The sequence below is a fragment of the Elephantulus edwardii genome, unplaced genomic scaffold (genome assembly GCF_000299155.1).
Source record: "Elephantulus edwardii isolate Elephantulus edwardi_28Jun2011 unplaced genomic scaffold, EleEdw1.0 scaffold00099, whole genome shotgun sequence".
In the NCBI taxonomy this organism is placed as follows: domain Eukaryota; kingdom Metazoa; phylum Chordata; class Mammalia; order Macroscelidea; family Macroscelididae; genus Elephantulus; species Elephantulus edwardii.
The window spans coordinates 12,854,145-12,870,234 of NW_006399849.1; the positions used below are offsets into that span (position 1 = coordinate 12,854,145).

Consider the following 16,090-nt stretch of genomic DNA (forward strand, 5'->3'; position numbering starts at 1 on the left):
CTCTCCTCTCCTCTCCTCTCCTCTCCTCTCCTCTTCTCTTTCTTTTCTTTTCCTTGTTGTGCACCATCAAATAGGATCCAGCTGGCACAGGAAGAGATTGATCCATCTTATCCAGCAGAGAACCTGGTGGATTCGAACCGTATGCCTTCCAGATTGTAGCACAACTTCTTGCCACTAGGCAACCAGAGCTCCCTTCCAGTGCAATTTTCAGGATCTCTTCTGACATCCATTTTTTGTTTTTCCTTTCCCCACTGTCTTTGTAGTGACCTTTTACTCTCTTCAGGAATGACATCCTCGAGGAGCTAGGACTTGGGAAAAGCCTTGAAAGGGTTGAAAGTCAGGGACAGAGGAAGACTTCCAGTAATTGGCTCAGTGACTATTAACAATGTGCTTGAGTTTATCAGAGATGGTGAGGATGGCACAGGCTAGGAGAGAGCTCAGATCTATTCTTCACAGTGTCACTGATTGTCACAGTTGAGAAGAAGGCACTTAATAACAAGAAGGTTCTGTCAGAGTCCTTCTTACTATTTTTTTGTGTGTTTGTTTTATTTGTCATTTTGTTGGTCAGCATACCTGTGGGATAAAATTTACACTCCAGAGCTTCCGGCAAGCTCAGGGTGAAACCACTCTCCAGGACTTTGTTTTCTAATCACACTTTTGGCTCAGCATCTTCTCTTCCCCTGATCACATCCCAAATACTTTTTTTTTTCCTGGTTTCCCCTAGAGGCATTTTCCTTAGTCAAACATTAGCATACAAGTCCTGTCTGTAGATGGGAAAAGGTGTAAGTTCCTAACTCCACACCCCTTTTTACCAGTATCAGAACTCTGAGTAATAAGCGAAATCCAATTAAAGGAGCAAAAAGCACTCCAGGTACTGAGAAAACATGTCCAGGCTCTGGTCTACAGGAATATGGAAAAGGTTCGATTAAGCCCTGAGTCAGCCTTTAAGGGTGGGGCAACATTAAGAGCGCTGAGGGAGAAGTTTCCAGCTTATCATTCTACCAAATGTTAGCTGTTTGCTGAATCCTTCCATCACTCAACAAGAAAATTTGAGCAATTACTGCATATATAATACCTCCCTGGACAGTAGGAAATATGGAAGGCTGAGACTCTTTCTTGAGAAAAGAGAAAGAGGGTTTGAACAGCAGCAGTTTCTTTTTATTTGCACCAAGACTATCACTCAAGCTCTTATGACAGTCAGGGAAGCAATTAAAAATACATTTTATCTAGTAAACTTCTGTCTTTGTTTACCTAGAAAAGCATGGGTCCCTGCTCTTTAATATTTTTGCTTAACAGGATTACATCTGAACCAAACCAAAATCCTCACCACTGGGCCAATAGGCAACAACATGACAGACTGAGAAATTACTGAAGTTGACAACAATTTCATCACTCATAGATCCATAGTCAATGTTAAGGGCAGGAGTAAGAGAAGATGACATTTCCTGGTCAACATAAGGGAGTATGGTGGGTGACCAAGGTCCAAGGAAAATGCAGGATAGGGGACAATGGCACCAGCTTGCAGAACAAATGCATTTTTGTTAACCTACCCATGCACTGGGAATCATTGAAGTTGCACCAAAGTGGTCAGTATTTCAAGACTCCAAGTGAGTCACGGAAGTGGCTGGTCTCAAGAGACTCAGGAAAGACCAGGGAATGGCGAGCCTGTGTCATTGTGGCTGAGAACGGAAGAGGGTCCTTTTCTCATTTCATAAGGAGGACTTGTCTCTTCCAGACAATCTTTCTCCTCCTCCTGTCTCTTACTATTTTTCTGCATGTACCACATGTTCTTTTTGTGTTTACGAACCAGGTCTGCAAACCTTCTGGAGCGCTAACAGGATATGCTTTGCTTTAACAAACTCTTTGCTTGCTAAGTGCTATACTCACTCATTTTGTCGGCCATGGTCATTCTGCTTGCCTCATGGGACTATCTAGTGCTCCTCATGGACAACACAGAGACATTTGGCTCTAGCACCTTTCAATAACACCCTTAATTCCAGTAGCTAAGAAATCAAAAGACATTATTTCATTAGAGAAATGTGCCATCAATGATTTCGCCCAAGTGTTAAAACAAGGAGTAAGCTTAAGACTAAGGTGTGTCTGATCCAAGATATTTATGTCTTTTCAATTACTTTCTGTGCATCTGAAAGTTTGACATTGAATAAGGATGACAGAACAACGATGCCTTTGAGTTGTGGTGGTGGAAGAGAGTGTTGATTATTCCACGAGCTGTCAGGAGGACAAACAAGATATCTTGGAGAAAGTGCTTCTTAGAGGCGAAAATTAGAAAATTGTAAAATTTCTTGTCACAAACTTGGATTATGTTATTAGGAAAAGCCAGTTCTTGGAAAATGACATCATGTTGAAAAAGTTGGAGGGTAGGAAAAAAAGCGAAAGATCTCAACGATATAGATTAAAACAGTAACTGGAACCACGGGCTCGAGTCTATCAGAGATGATAAAGATTGTAAAGGTTAAGTCAACTAAATCAGGGCTGGCTTGGAGCTAAAGACTATTATTACCTTTAACAGAGAAAACTCTGTTAAAGAGAAAACTCTATTAAATGTACATTGTGAAAGCACAAGGAAAACATTCCTAAGTAAATATTGACTTGTTTAAAAGAACAAATATGTAGATTACTAAGTAAATGTCAGCATGTCAGCAAGTCTCCTCAAAGTGAAACGTCAGCATGCTTGCTAGAGTTAAAATAGTATGCCCTAAAAGTATGTGCATGTGGTATATCTCAAAGAAAACATTTTCTTGTTTTCTCAAAATTATTTTATGACTATGATTTTGCAAACAAGAAGGATTAGCTAATCTTGAGATTCTAATCAATGTTTTTCTGCTTATAAAGCTTCTCTAATTAAAGCCATGGCCACAGGCTGCAAGGACACGCAACCATGTTTTTCTCTCTCCTTACCTCTTGACTAAGGAAAGTCTGGAGCAGTTCATTCCATCGTCAAGCACATTCCTGCTGGTCAGAGAAGTGCACCAAAGAACGACACAGGCTAGGACAAGGTTCAGAGCCTCTGAGTTGTAGACAACTCAACGGCACCTAACAACAACCACCTAACAGGAGGACTTACCCACATTTAAGAAGTGCACTGAAGACATTTATTTGGCTACCCAGATGTGACTAGTCTGTCTACACATACAATTTTTCTTTTCTTTTTTTTAGCTGTTGCAAAAAGCTTTATTGTTTCATTTGGTCCAAGGCTTGGGCGAAGGGCTTCTGGGTGGATAAGATTCTACAACAGGGTGGGATAGAGAAGCTTGCAGCTGTTGGCAGTGGGACACAGAGGTTTCCCCCTGCAAGTCCCCACAGACCCCTAGTCGTGCTTCAGGATGAGATGCTCAAAGAGATACTCGCCCAGCCCAGCCTGGGGGCCACCCAGTCTTCTAATGTTGGTCAAATGGTCACCTATTTTCTTCAGTAGTTTTATTTCCTCGTCCAAGAAGTGGTTCTCCAGAAAGTCACAGAGATGGGGGTCAGTGTGGGCAGAACCCACGGTGTGCAGATCCAGAAGGGCCTGGTTTAGGTTCTTCTCCAAGGCCAGTGCTGCTTGCATGGCGTCCAGGGTTTGACCCCACTCATCCTGGGATGACTTCTGGATATCTTGGAAGAGGACTTGCCCGCCACGCTGGTTTTGCAGCTTCAAGAGCCTCTGGGTGCTTCTCATTCGCCAACTCATGGAAGAAGTGTCCCACGCCTTCCAAGGCCACATCATCGCAGTCAAAATAAAAACCCAGAGAGAGGCCCGCACGTGCAGGTTGACCAGACGGTTGATGCCAGCTTCTGCTTCGGCGGAATAATTTTGACGGATCTGAGAGTTCATAGTTGGTCGAGGTTTGGGGGCTAATAAAAAAAGGTGTTAGCTGATCCCAAATATAGGAGATGGTTGATATGGTCCCGAGGTTACGCCTGGAGGTGAAGTTGGAGGCTAGTCTGAGGCTGGAAGGGGTTAAGTCGCAGGGTCTGTTCCATCCAAACACTGTTGAAGCAAGAGACAGATACACGGGACCGCTGGGGAACTCTACACATAACAATTTTTACATGCTGGGGGTGGCCCAACTTTGTCAGCTTTCCTGACTGAATCAGATCTCAGGGAGCTCTGATAGTAAGGAGGTGTGCTGCAATCTCAACGGTGCAAGGTTCAAATTACCAACTGCTCCACAGGAAAAGAATGGACAGTCTCTTCCCGTGTGATTTACCGTCTCTAAAAATGTACTGTGAGTCAGTTCCAACTAGATTGCACACACAAGCCATCAGAGTTCCTTATCTTAGCATATACTAATACTGATTATGTGGCAATTAAAACCATCATTAGGCTTCTTTTCCACTGACTATTTTAGTAAACAAAAGTCTGCAGAATATCCCTTTTTTGCATGTCTACAAACAAAGGAGCTCTGGTGACAGAGAATAAGGCTACACGCTGCCAATGTAAAAACAGGCAGCTCAACTTCCAGCAGCTGTTCCAAAGGAGAAAGATGGGCAAATTCCTCTTACGTGATTTATAGCCTCTAAAAACTGACCGGAGAGCCAGCTGTGAGCAAGAGGATATTCAATGAAACATAACAACATTTTTCTGTTAAGGAACAAACATAAATGATTTAGGTTTTGCAGACCAGATGATTATGTCTGTTACAACTATTTAACTCTCCCACTGTTCTGAGAAAGGCGCCATTGACAGTACATAAACAGATAAAAAAGATTCTGTTTCAATAAAACTTTATTTACAAAAGCAAATGTCAGGCCTAATTTTAACTATGCATAGGTTGCCAGCCTCATAATCACACTGATATATCTGGCACAAAGCAAATACTTTTATATTTTGGAAAAAAATATTAATTCAGTATTAAGTAGATTTTAAAGTAGTCTTTAAAATTGTTATTCCATCTCTAATAGAAATTTAATTAATCAAATTTTTTAACCAAGTAAATGATAATTAGTACTAGAGAAAACATTTCCCATGCACAATCCTATTTAATGCTCACCACAGCTCCCAGATAGGTAGGTACTACTGTGTAATGTCTCCACTTTACAAGTAGCTAAGGCATAGAGAAATTTGATAACTTGCTCAAGGTTACATGCTATCTATTGGAAGAGCAAAAATTTGAAGCCAGAACTGTGGAATCCATGCTTTTATCCCCCACCCTATACTGTCTCCCATTTGGGGGGCATGCCAGGCAGCTCAGGTTACAAATAAACAGCACATTTATTAAGACAGAACGTGCATCTCAATATCAAGTTCATTTGTTCGCAACCTGTGAGGGATAATATTAAATGTTAACTAAAATAATACAGGCATCCCTGAATGATGCAAATGGTTAGTGGACTTCCTGATAATCAAAAGGCTGGAGGTTTGAATCCACCCAAAGACACTACAGAAGAATGCCTGGCAAACTACTTTCAAAATCTCAGCCACTGAAAACACTGTGTTGCAGAGCTCTATTATGACACACATGGAGTCTCTATGAGTTGGAATCAACTCAAGGACAACTCGTTTTTAAAACAATATCAAGGTAAGCTAATGACCCACCCATGCTGAGTAATTCTAAAGTAAGGGAAAGTAAAAATGGATTAAGAAACAGAGAAAGAAAGAAGGTGATAATATAAAGCCTGAAACAGAATTAAGTAAGCAAACAGAGAAACAAGAGCCAGACCCATTGGCATTCAGTCTATTCTGACCTACAGTGACCTTCCAGGACAGAAAAGAACAAATGTATAGAGTCGCGAGGCTGTATATGCTTATGGAAGGAGACGGCCACATTTTGCCAAATTGAGTGGCTGATAGGCATGAACCCGTGACCTTTTGACTAGCGATCTAGTGCTTAACTACTGTGCTACCAGAGCTCCTATTGTAAACTGAGGTAGCTGACTTGAGACTACCTTCCCTACCAAATGTTGGTTTATTACAACAAATAGTTGCTAAGCACTAGCTCTGTGCCTACTATTCTAGGCAGTGGAAATTAAAGAAACAGATTAAAATCCATATCCTCATGAAATATGCATCCTATGAAGATAAGACAAATGATAAAATGTTGTGGTTATTTGCCTTCAAGTAGGAATCAACTCAAGGCTGTCCCTCCAGTGGGTTATCAGAGGCTGTAAATTGCCTGCCTCATCTTTCTCCTGAGGAGTAGCTCGTGAACTCAAACGGCCTGCCTTTGAGTGGACAGCGTAACTCTTTATACACTAAGCCACCAGAGTTCCCTAATTATAAATAGTTGAGAAAAATCTAGAGAAGTAAAAATAACTCTGAGAAGGGTAGAGGAAATCTGTTGCTTAGAATTCTTTAAGTAATAAGAAAAGTATGTTATTCCAAAATGGAATGTAAAGTACGAATTTATCTGGAAACAGTAAAATGTTACAAGCAACTTAGTCAAAAGTGAAAATATCAAGCCATCTGTCAGTTTGTCATACTGTGTGTTATGATTTCAAATACAAGCATGGTTAATCATGGCTTTTGGATTTCAGAGGAGCTTCCAGACTAAGATGAGTTGACTAGAAAGCAGGACTTCTCATCCACTGCTGTAATAACTGGCCAGTGGAAAATGTATGAATGGCAGAAGAGCAATATCCGATACAGTGCCAGAAGATGGACCTCTCAGGTTAGAAAGCACTCAAAAGATGACTAAGTTAAGGGTGTTCTTCTTCAAGGAAAGTCTACATTATGATGTGAATGGAGAAAAACTCAGCCGATGGAAGTTGTCTTATGAAATGGGAAGCACACAGATTGAATTCCTAGACAGTAGGCAGCTAAAACCTTGGCCATTTTTTAATTTAAAAATCATGGGGTGGTCTAGGGGTTAGTCTGAAGGCAGGTGGAACAAATTCATCAGCTGCTTCTCAAGAGAAAGATAGGCAAGCTTTTCCATAGGATTTATAGCCTCTGAAAACCCACTGGAGTGTCAGCTGTGAGTCAGTTCCAACATGACCACAATGAGTTGTTTGCTGTTGTATGTCCTACTACTCTAGAAATGAAGAAGAGTGGCATCAAAAATAACATTTCAGTATGTATCCTGAAGTTCAATGTTGTCAGTGACAGGATAATATCCATAACCATACAAGGAATTCCTGTAAATATAACTATTATCCAAATGTATTCAACAACCAAAAAGTCAAAGATGAAGAAACGGAGGCTTCCTACCAACTTCTGTGGTCTTAGGTTGACCAAACATGCAATCAAGATGCATTAATAATAACTAATAATTGAAATGTAAATGTTAGACAAAAAGACAAAAGATGGATTCTTGAAAAATATGGTCTTGCTGATATAACAAATGAGAAATGAGATCACAGTATAGAATTTTGCAGTATCAACAACTTACTGATTGAAAATATATTAATAAACAGCAACTAAATAAGGAGACCTCACCATGGAATACATAGGAATGAAATCAAATACACCTGTGAAAAGAGACAATGGAGATATTCAGTGTCATCAATCAGAACAAAGTTGTGGATAACAAAGTTGTGGAAAAGAGCATCAATTGTCTATAAGCAGTGAAAACAAGTCCATGACAGTCTAAATAAGACCTCCAGTAAATACTACCAACCTATAAGGTGAGCAAACAATTCAAGAAACTGGCAGAAAACTCATCAACAACCTGCAATAAACAGGTGACACCTTTCAGAAAGTGAAGACTTGAAGCATTTCCTGCAGAAGTTTAAAGACTGAACCTGTCAACATAGATTATATCTCAACATCAAGAAAAGAAAAATGATCAACACTGGACAACATTTTGGACAAGATTTTGATAGATACATAAAAATTGACGTTGTCAATGATTTCATTTTACTGGGATCCACAATTAATACTCATGCAGTTAAGAAATCAAAAGATGCTGTCCAGGACTTCTCCATAGTTCTTAAGAGCAAACATGTCAGTTTAAAGACTAAAGTGTATCTGATCTAAGCTATAGTCTTTTCAATTGCTTCCAATGCATCTGAAAGTTGGACAATGAGGCTGGACAATGAAAACTGATGCCTCTGAATTGCGGTGTTGGAAAACAGTACTGAATAGCTTATGTGTTGCCAAAAATAACAAAAAAATCTGTCTTAAGAAAATGCAACAAATTTACTCCTCAAAGGCAAGAATGGTGAAACATTGTCCCACATACTTTAGACATGTTGTGAGGAAGGGGCTGTTGCTGGGAGGAGCTAGTCCTTAGGAAAAGGCAGCATGCTGGGAAAGATAAAATGTCAGAATGTTAATTAACAATTTCGACTTGATCTGTTCCACAATCAACATTCCTTGTAGCAGCAGTAAGGGAATAAAAAGATGAATTGCATTAGGAAAATCTGCTGTCAGGGAGCTCTTCAGAGTGCTGCAGAGCAAGGATGTCCATCTAGAGACTAAGGTGTTCCTGATCCAGGCCATGATCTTTGTCATTACCTCTTATGCATGAAAGAACTGGACAATGACCAAAGAAGACAGAAGAATAATTCATGCCTTTGAGTTGTGATGCTGAAGAAGAATATTGAACATACCATGGAGCACCAAGAGAACAAACAAGTCTGTACTGGAGAGGATGAAGCAAAGCTTTCCCTTGGAGGCAAGGATTTTGAGATTCCATCTCACATATTTTGGGCATGTTACCAGGTAGGAACAACCCTTGGGGAAGAACATCAGGTTTTGAAGGGTGGAGGGATAGCCCAGGAGAGGAAGATGACTTGAATTGACATAGTAACTAGGGTAATGAGAGTAGATCTGTGAGTTTGGCCTAAGATAGAGCATGGTTCACAGCTATTGTGCATAAGGTAGTTATGAGTAGTGGTCAGCTCGACAGCACACAACAACAACAAGCTTCTGGCATTTTGTTTCATGATTTCTGAAGTCTCTGACTGCTAATATAGGCTTTGTCTAAAAGAACTTTATTCCATAGAGCTCACTAATTACTAACACCAGACTTAGAAATTCTGTTCAAATTAATTCTATCCCCCTTCCCACTACTCACACCATCTCACCTAAAATACTGAGAGAAACATACCATCACATTTCTATTTCAACCCAGGAGAAACAGATACACTTAAGGAGAAAGGGCCTGCATCTTCACCAATTGGATGGGGCCAGTTTCTGGGAAGTTGGTGCTCTACTCACACGTTTCATGACTAGCAGGAATCCTCAAGGTAGACTTTGGAGACTTCCCCATAGAATTATAAGAAATCACTGACACCCAGTACACCTTGTTCCCCAGATGAAGTGTAAGTTGCTGATGAGTTGTATTCCTTGTCTCTGTGAGATTCGTGTTGTTTTCTGGAAAGTACCATATGTTGTAGCCAACTGGTTTTCCCCAAACTGGGGCTCCTTTTGCCTCCTGAAGGCAAAAGAAACAATGTTTATTGCCAACAGTCAAAGAATAAAAACATCAAGAAAGACATTGTGATGAGTGATATCAACTGCTAAGAATTAGATGGCAATTGAGGATGAATAATAGCATATCCTCTGTACTGCAGTATTAAATCTCTCAAAGGGTAGTGGAGGGGATTTAGTAAATGACACATTGCTATCAACTCTCCTAGAAACCTAATTCTATGAGGCCAAACTAGGGAAATTCCAAGTGAAACGGGGCCAAACCACCCCATTTCCTTCTGGCTCTGCTTCTCTCAGAATCCCACATGAGCAGAGAGGGAGGGGTGCAAACAAAAACTGAGACATTCTGCCTCAATCAATCCCAGCTTTGGTTTGGTTCTGGGTCAGCTCCTACCTATAAATAATGCAAACAACTTGGAGAGTATCTCAGTTTTTTCTTTCCTCTTCATGCTTTTTTTAAAAAAAAATAATTTTTTTATACTGGTTTACTTACAAAGTTCATATACATTGTTTTTTATACCGGGTCTTTCCCATTTCCTTTATCCATCCCTCCCTCCACCCATAAAATTGTGCAACCCTATGATTAATCACACACACACTCCCAGCCCCCCACCCCACACCCTCCACTCCCCCCCCCCACCCCACACTCCACACCCCACCCCTGTCTGCACTCATCCTCACCCATCTGTTCCCACCCTCCTCCCCTTGGATTCTTTCACACATTCTACAATAATGGTCTTATACAGTATTTGTCCATGTGGGACTGAGTTAGTTCACTCAGCAGAATGCTCTCCAGTCCCTCCCAAGTTAGGCAGTAATTTTCAAAATCATTGTGCCTGCATGTTGGGTAGTATTATTCCATTGTGTGACTGTGCCTTAATTTCTCAGTCCATTCATTTGTGGTTGGACATTTGGGCTGTTTCCATGTTTTTGCAATGGTGAATAACACTGCTCTGAACACTGGTGTACAAGTCTCCGTTTGTGCCTCAGTTCTCATCTCTGCACACTTGCTCTATGCAGGAGCCTTGCTGAAGCTCAGGACTCACACGAGAAGCAGAAAAGCCATTGTCTCAGCCCTGGAACAAGCCCCTCAAGCAGCCAAGTAAAAGGACTATCACATTCAGGGTGTTGTTGCTCCCACACCCTTAATAAGAAGACAGAGGAGGTCACCCCAGGGGGATCAAGAGAAATTCTTGTTTTTCAGCCTGGAAAGTGAGTTTTCAGATCATTAAACTGATAGATTTTTTTACCAGTGGAGTGTTTTCCTGGAATGACATAATTTCCCAGTTGTTCGTTCTCTGTTCTAGATGACTTTCAAAGATGGTGCTGAATCACCAACTAGAGAGAACTCAAGAAGTCACTTAATCCATTGCTCTCCCAGCAAGGGGATTTCATTCACAGATCCATGGCTTCAAATGATATTGGACAGAACTGGAGACTACTTTCAAAACAGTGTTCCTGCTTCCTGAACCCGAGACGCTATCTATTTGAGCATTGTACTGCCTCGTAGGGTTTTCTGTAATGAGGAAGATGTTTCCTAATTGTGCTTTTTTACGGTGGCCATTAAAGAGATACATATGACTATGGTGCACTTGGCAGAAAGGGAGAAGCTACCCTAGGTCAGCTCATAATTTGATTTCTCAAGATAACCTATTATCCATTTCTCATTCTTTCCCTTCTGGACTCCCTGCTATCCCTACTCCAATACTTTCAAAGAGATAAAAATTCCTATAACTTATCATTCAATTTTTTCAAGTATATAAGTCAGTGGATTTTAATCCAGGGTTGTGCATCCATCATCATGATCTAATTTAGAATACTTTGGCTCATGCGTTTTAAAAGTACCTTCAGTTCTTAAGGACACATCCAAGCAAAGCACGTTACCTCCCTTTCTTCTGGCTGTGCTTCTCTCTCTGTTGCATCATGTGCACACGAAAGCTGGACAGTTAATAAGGAAAACAGAAGACAAACGGATGCCTTTGAATTGTGGTGCTGATGGAGAAAATGGAACATACCATGGACTGCCAAAAGAACAGACAAATCTGTCTTGTGAGAAATGCAGCCAGAACACGTAGAAGCAAGGATGGGGAACACATCTCGCATACTTTGGGCATGTTCTCATGGGGAGGGGAAGCACAGGAAAAGGATATCATGCTTCGCAAAGTAGAGGGTCAGCTAAAAAAGAGAAAGACTCTCAAGGAGACGGATTAATACAATGAATGCAATAATGGGCTCAAGCAGAGCATTGATTAGTGAGGACCATGCAGAACTGGGCTTTTTATTCTGTTCTGCCTGGGGTCACTTGAGTCAGAACCAACCCAACAACACTTAACAACAACAGCAACAACAACATATTTTAGAGCACTTTCATGTTGAGGCAAAAGAAAGATCAGTTCCAAGGTAAGGGAGAGAAGAAGAGTACTTAAGTGCATCTTTCCTACTTCACAGTTTGGCTACTCAATCCTTACGTGCCACTGTGTGGCTAAGATCATGTGTGAGCATGTGGCATTACTACTCATCTTTCATAGGACAATGTGTTGACAGAGTCCTCCGTTCCCCCTGTGTTAAGTGAGAAAGAATCTGTAACACCTTACACTAACTCTCAATGATTTCCCAACACACTTGGTATGTGCTTCTTCTCACTGTCTGCAACCTATAGGTGTCCATGGCTCTGGAGACACACACAGAAGTTGATGAGCAAAGGCAGACAGAGGCATGCTCTAGTCCTGAAGTTATTAAGACTAGAATGCAATTTGACAAGGTGAGGCTATTCCTTCATTTACAGATGGATTTAAAACTTGCCTAGACATTACAGCAAGTAGGAGATAATGTTTCCTGAAAAATTTTATAGTTATTGTTGTTGTTTTGTGATCATAATGACCCTGTGTACAGTAACTCTGAACCCTGTCCTATCCTAGCCAGTCTCTCTGACAGACCTACCCCGTTACCCCAGTTACTGTGTCAATTCATTTCATCCAGGGTCTTCCTTTCTTACACTGTTCCTACACACTTCCAAGCATGATATTATTCTCCAAGAACCTGTCCCTCCTGGTAACATGTCCAAAGTATGTCAGACGAAGCCCCAGAATCCTTGCCTCCAAGGAGCAGCTTGGTTTAATCCTATCTAGGATAGACCTGTTTGTTCTCTTGGTGGTCCATGGTATGTTCACTACTCTTCTCCAGCTCCACAACTCAAAGGCATTGATTCTTCTTCTATCATCCTTGGTCATTGTCCAGCTCTCTGATTCATAGCAAGCAATTGCAAAGACCATGGTCTGGATCAGGAGCACCTAAGTACCTAGACTGACATCCTTGCTCTTTAGTACTTGACATCAGATTTGCATAATGCAATTTGTCTTTTGATTTTCTTACTGCTGGTAACAAGAATGTTGGTTGGGAAACCAATCAAGCTGAAGCTGTTAACAACTTCAATCTCTTCTTCATCTATCATGGTGCTGCCAACTGGCCCTGTAGTGAGAATCTTTGTCTTCTTGATGCTGAGCTTCAATTCATATTGAAGACTACAGTCCTTGATCTTCTGCAGCAAGTGTTTCAGGTCCTCTTCACTTTCAGCAAGCAAGGTTGTGTCATCTTCATAATGTAGGTTGCTGATGAGTCTTCCTTCAAATCTAATGCCACATTGTTCCCCATAAAGTCCAGCCTCCGAAATGATCTGTTCCACATATAGATTGAAAATGTATGGAGACAAAATGCATCCCTGACATACTCCTTTGCTGATTTTTGAATCACTAAGTGTTTCCTTGTCCTGTTCAGACAACTGTTTCCTGGTCCAAGTATAGGTTTTGCATGAGCACAATTAAGGGTTCTGGGATTCTCATTTTCCTCAAGATTAGCCACAATTTGTTGTGATCCACACAGTCAAATGCCTTTACATAATAAAGAAAGAATAGACATTCCTCTGTTACTCTCTACTTTTAGCCAAGATTCATCTAACGTTGATTATAATATCCCTATATTGCCAGAATATCTTCTAAATCAGGCTTGTATTTCTAGTAGTTTTCTGTTAAAGTACTGGTCATTTTTTTTTATAATCTTTAGCAGGTTTTTGCTTGTGTTTTATGTTAGTGATATTGTTCAATAATTTCCACACTCTGTGAGGTCACCTTTATTTTTGAATGGGAATAAATATGAATCTCTTTTAGTCAGTTGGCCAGGTAGCTGTCCTCCGGATCTCTTGACATACCTGGTGAGCACATTTAGGGTAGCATCAATTTGTTGAAATACGTATGCCATCAATTACTTGGGGCCTTTCCCTCCTCTGATTCTTTCAGAATAGCTTGAACTTCCTCCTTCATCACCATTGCCTCTTGATCATATATTGTTTCATGAAATTCTTCTGTGTCAGCCAAGTCTTTTTGGTTCAGTGACTGTGTGCTCCTGCTTCCTCATTTCATGACTCATTTGATATTACTCTCTCTTCCTTTTTTTAGATATCATTTCCTTATGTCTCATCTTCTCCTCTCCTCTTCTCTCCTCTCCTCCCCTCTCCTCTCTTCTCTTTTCTTCTCTGTGTGACCCAATCATTATCTCCTTTGTTGCCTATTGCCAGGTTTCCACTTTAGACAGAACCACTGGGATCTTCTTCTGGATGTGCTGGTGTGCTTGTGCTCATACACAGACACAATAATGAGTTGAGCTCTAGTCAGTGCTATTCTCAGGTTTAGGGTCAGGGTTACAGAATGTCATATGCCCTTACAGCAGAGCACACCTAGGTTTTCTCCAGAAGGCTGATGTTCTCTCCTGCACTTGTCATCCGTCTTTCCCCAACTGCTAATGTCTCAGGTTAAAGAAAGAAGTCACTCAGGATCTGCAATGCAAGCCTTGTGTAGCTATTGTAGTTTGGGCAGCCTAGATAATAGTTGGGTATTATAAGGTATGGAAAGAAAGGAAAAATGAAGAGGTGAAAGCCCAAGCTTTTAAAAGTGTATAGACAAAAAAAAAAGTGTATAGACCAAAGGTGGTGGTTGTTATTTTGGGTTTGTTTTTTTTTTATAACTAGACAAATGAACTAATTAAAGCCCAGAGGGAGGTCACCTTCCATAGCAAGTGCACTGGTCTTGTTCCATTTGCCTTAGCTGGTCCCAGGATTCCCCATAGATCCAGGCGATTTGGAGCTGTAAGGAACAAAAGGGAGGCACTCAACTCAGATGGAAGTGAGTTACAACAGGAGAGAAGGCAAGTTAGTGGGGCGGCTTTTAGAAAACTCAGTTGGGAAGCATTCTTTTGAGGGAGTCAGCAGGTAGAAGGTAGGGCAATAATCAAAGAATTGGAATCAACTAATGGTTAAAAAAGAAAAACTACACTAGAGTCTGATAAGATAAGAAAGTGCAAAGGATCCTATTGCAATATAATTTATCGTACTAATTCAGATTTTAAGTATGACTCATGTTCTCCAGATATAAAAGCTAGGGAGCTCTGATGGCTTAGTGGTACATAGTTGCACTGCCAATCCAAAGGCACTCAGTTGGAATCCACCAGCTGCTCTACCAGAGTAAGATGAGCAATCTCCCTCCATATGATTTCTTGCCTCTGAAAACACTCTGGAGAGTCCACTGTGGATCAGTTCCAACTCAAATGTACATATAACCTAACAGATGATAAAAGCTGGAAATAAGGCAGAAAAGTTGTACACATATACATAACCTCTATATCTATGAGATATATATATATCTATATATCTGTGAGATATAGATCTATATATCTGTGAGATATAGATCTGTGAAATATATACCTGTGAGATTTTATATATATATATAATATCCATCTCCATCTTCATCTCTGGTGGCACTAGCTGCAATCCCAAAAGTATGCGGCTCAAGGCCACCAGCTGCTCCATGAGAGAAGGGTGGGCCCTCTCCTAGTGGGCAATTAACTGCCTCTGAAAACCCACTGGAGGGTCAGCTGTGGGTCGGTTCTGACTCGACAGTATATCTATCGTGGCCTAGTGGCAAGAAGCTGTGCTGCGATCCCTAAGGCACATGGTTCAAGGCCATCAGCTGTTCCTCAGGAGAAGGATAGGCAATCTTATCCCATATGATTAACTGCCTCTGAAAACCTGCTGGAGGCTCAGGTATGGGTCAGTTCTGACTCTACAGTACACAACTGCAACAGTGTGTGTGTGTGTGTGTGTGTGTGTGTGTGTGTGTGTGTGTGACAGGTATGTTTGTTGTTGTTATGTGCTGTCAAGTCGCCTGTGACTCATACAAAAGCTCTAAACTGCTCTATCCCATGCCAATCTCACTGCCTCCAACACATCTACCCCAATTACCCCAGTCACTGAATCAACCCATCTTATAGAGTGTCTTCCTCTCCTGCTCTGTCCCTCTACCCTCCCAAGAATTACAACCCTTTCCAGGGACTGTTCTCTCCCTGCAACATGTCCAAAATATGTCAGATGAAGCTTCAGAATCCTTGCCTCCAAGGAGCAGCCTCGTTTAACCCTCTTTAGGACATACCTGTTCGTTCTCTTAGCAGTCCATAGCATATTCAATACTCTTCTCCAACACCACAGCTTAAAAGCATCAACTCTCCTTCTATTGTCACAAGTATAGGGAATATATATATATACACTCTGGTGGCCTATCCACTGCAATCCTAAAGTCACTTGGTTCTAATCCATCAACTGCTCTGTTGGAGAAAGATGGTCAATCACCTACCTTGGGATTTACTGCCTCTAAAAACCTGCTTGAGAGTCAGCTATAACTATGAGTTAGTTCCAATTTGATAGCACATAACAACATATATATGTGTGTG

At 41.0% G+C, this 16,090-nt stretch overlaps 1 protein-coding gene across 1 annotated transcript in view; it reads right to left on the bottom strand.

Annotated features, from left to right (window-relative positions):
- The window catches only part of IL31RA (interleukin 31 receptor A), a 94,337-nt gene that overhangs the window by 45,713 nt on the left and 32,534 nt on the right, over positions 1-16,090 (bottom strand). The window contains exons 6-7 of the mRNA XM_006891543.1: positions 14,372-14,451; positions 9,104-9,320 (exon numbers count right to left, since the gene is read on the bottom strand). Of these exons, the coding sequence (XP_006891605.1) occupies positions 9,104-9,320; positions 14,372-14,451 (297 nt within the window). The remainder of the gene's footprint in view (positions 1-9,103; positions 9,321-14,371; positions 14,452-16,090) is intronic.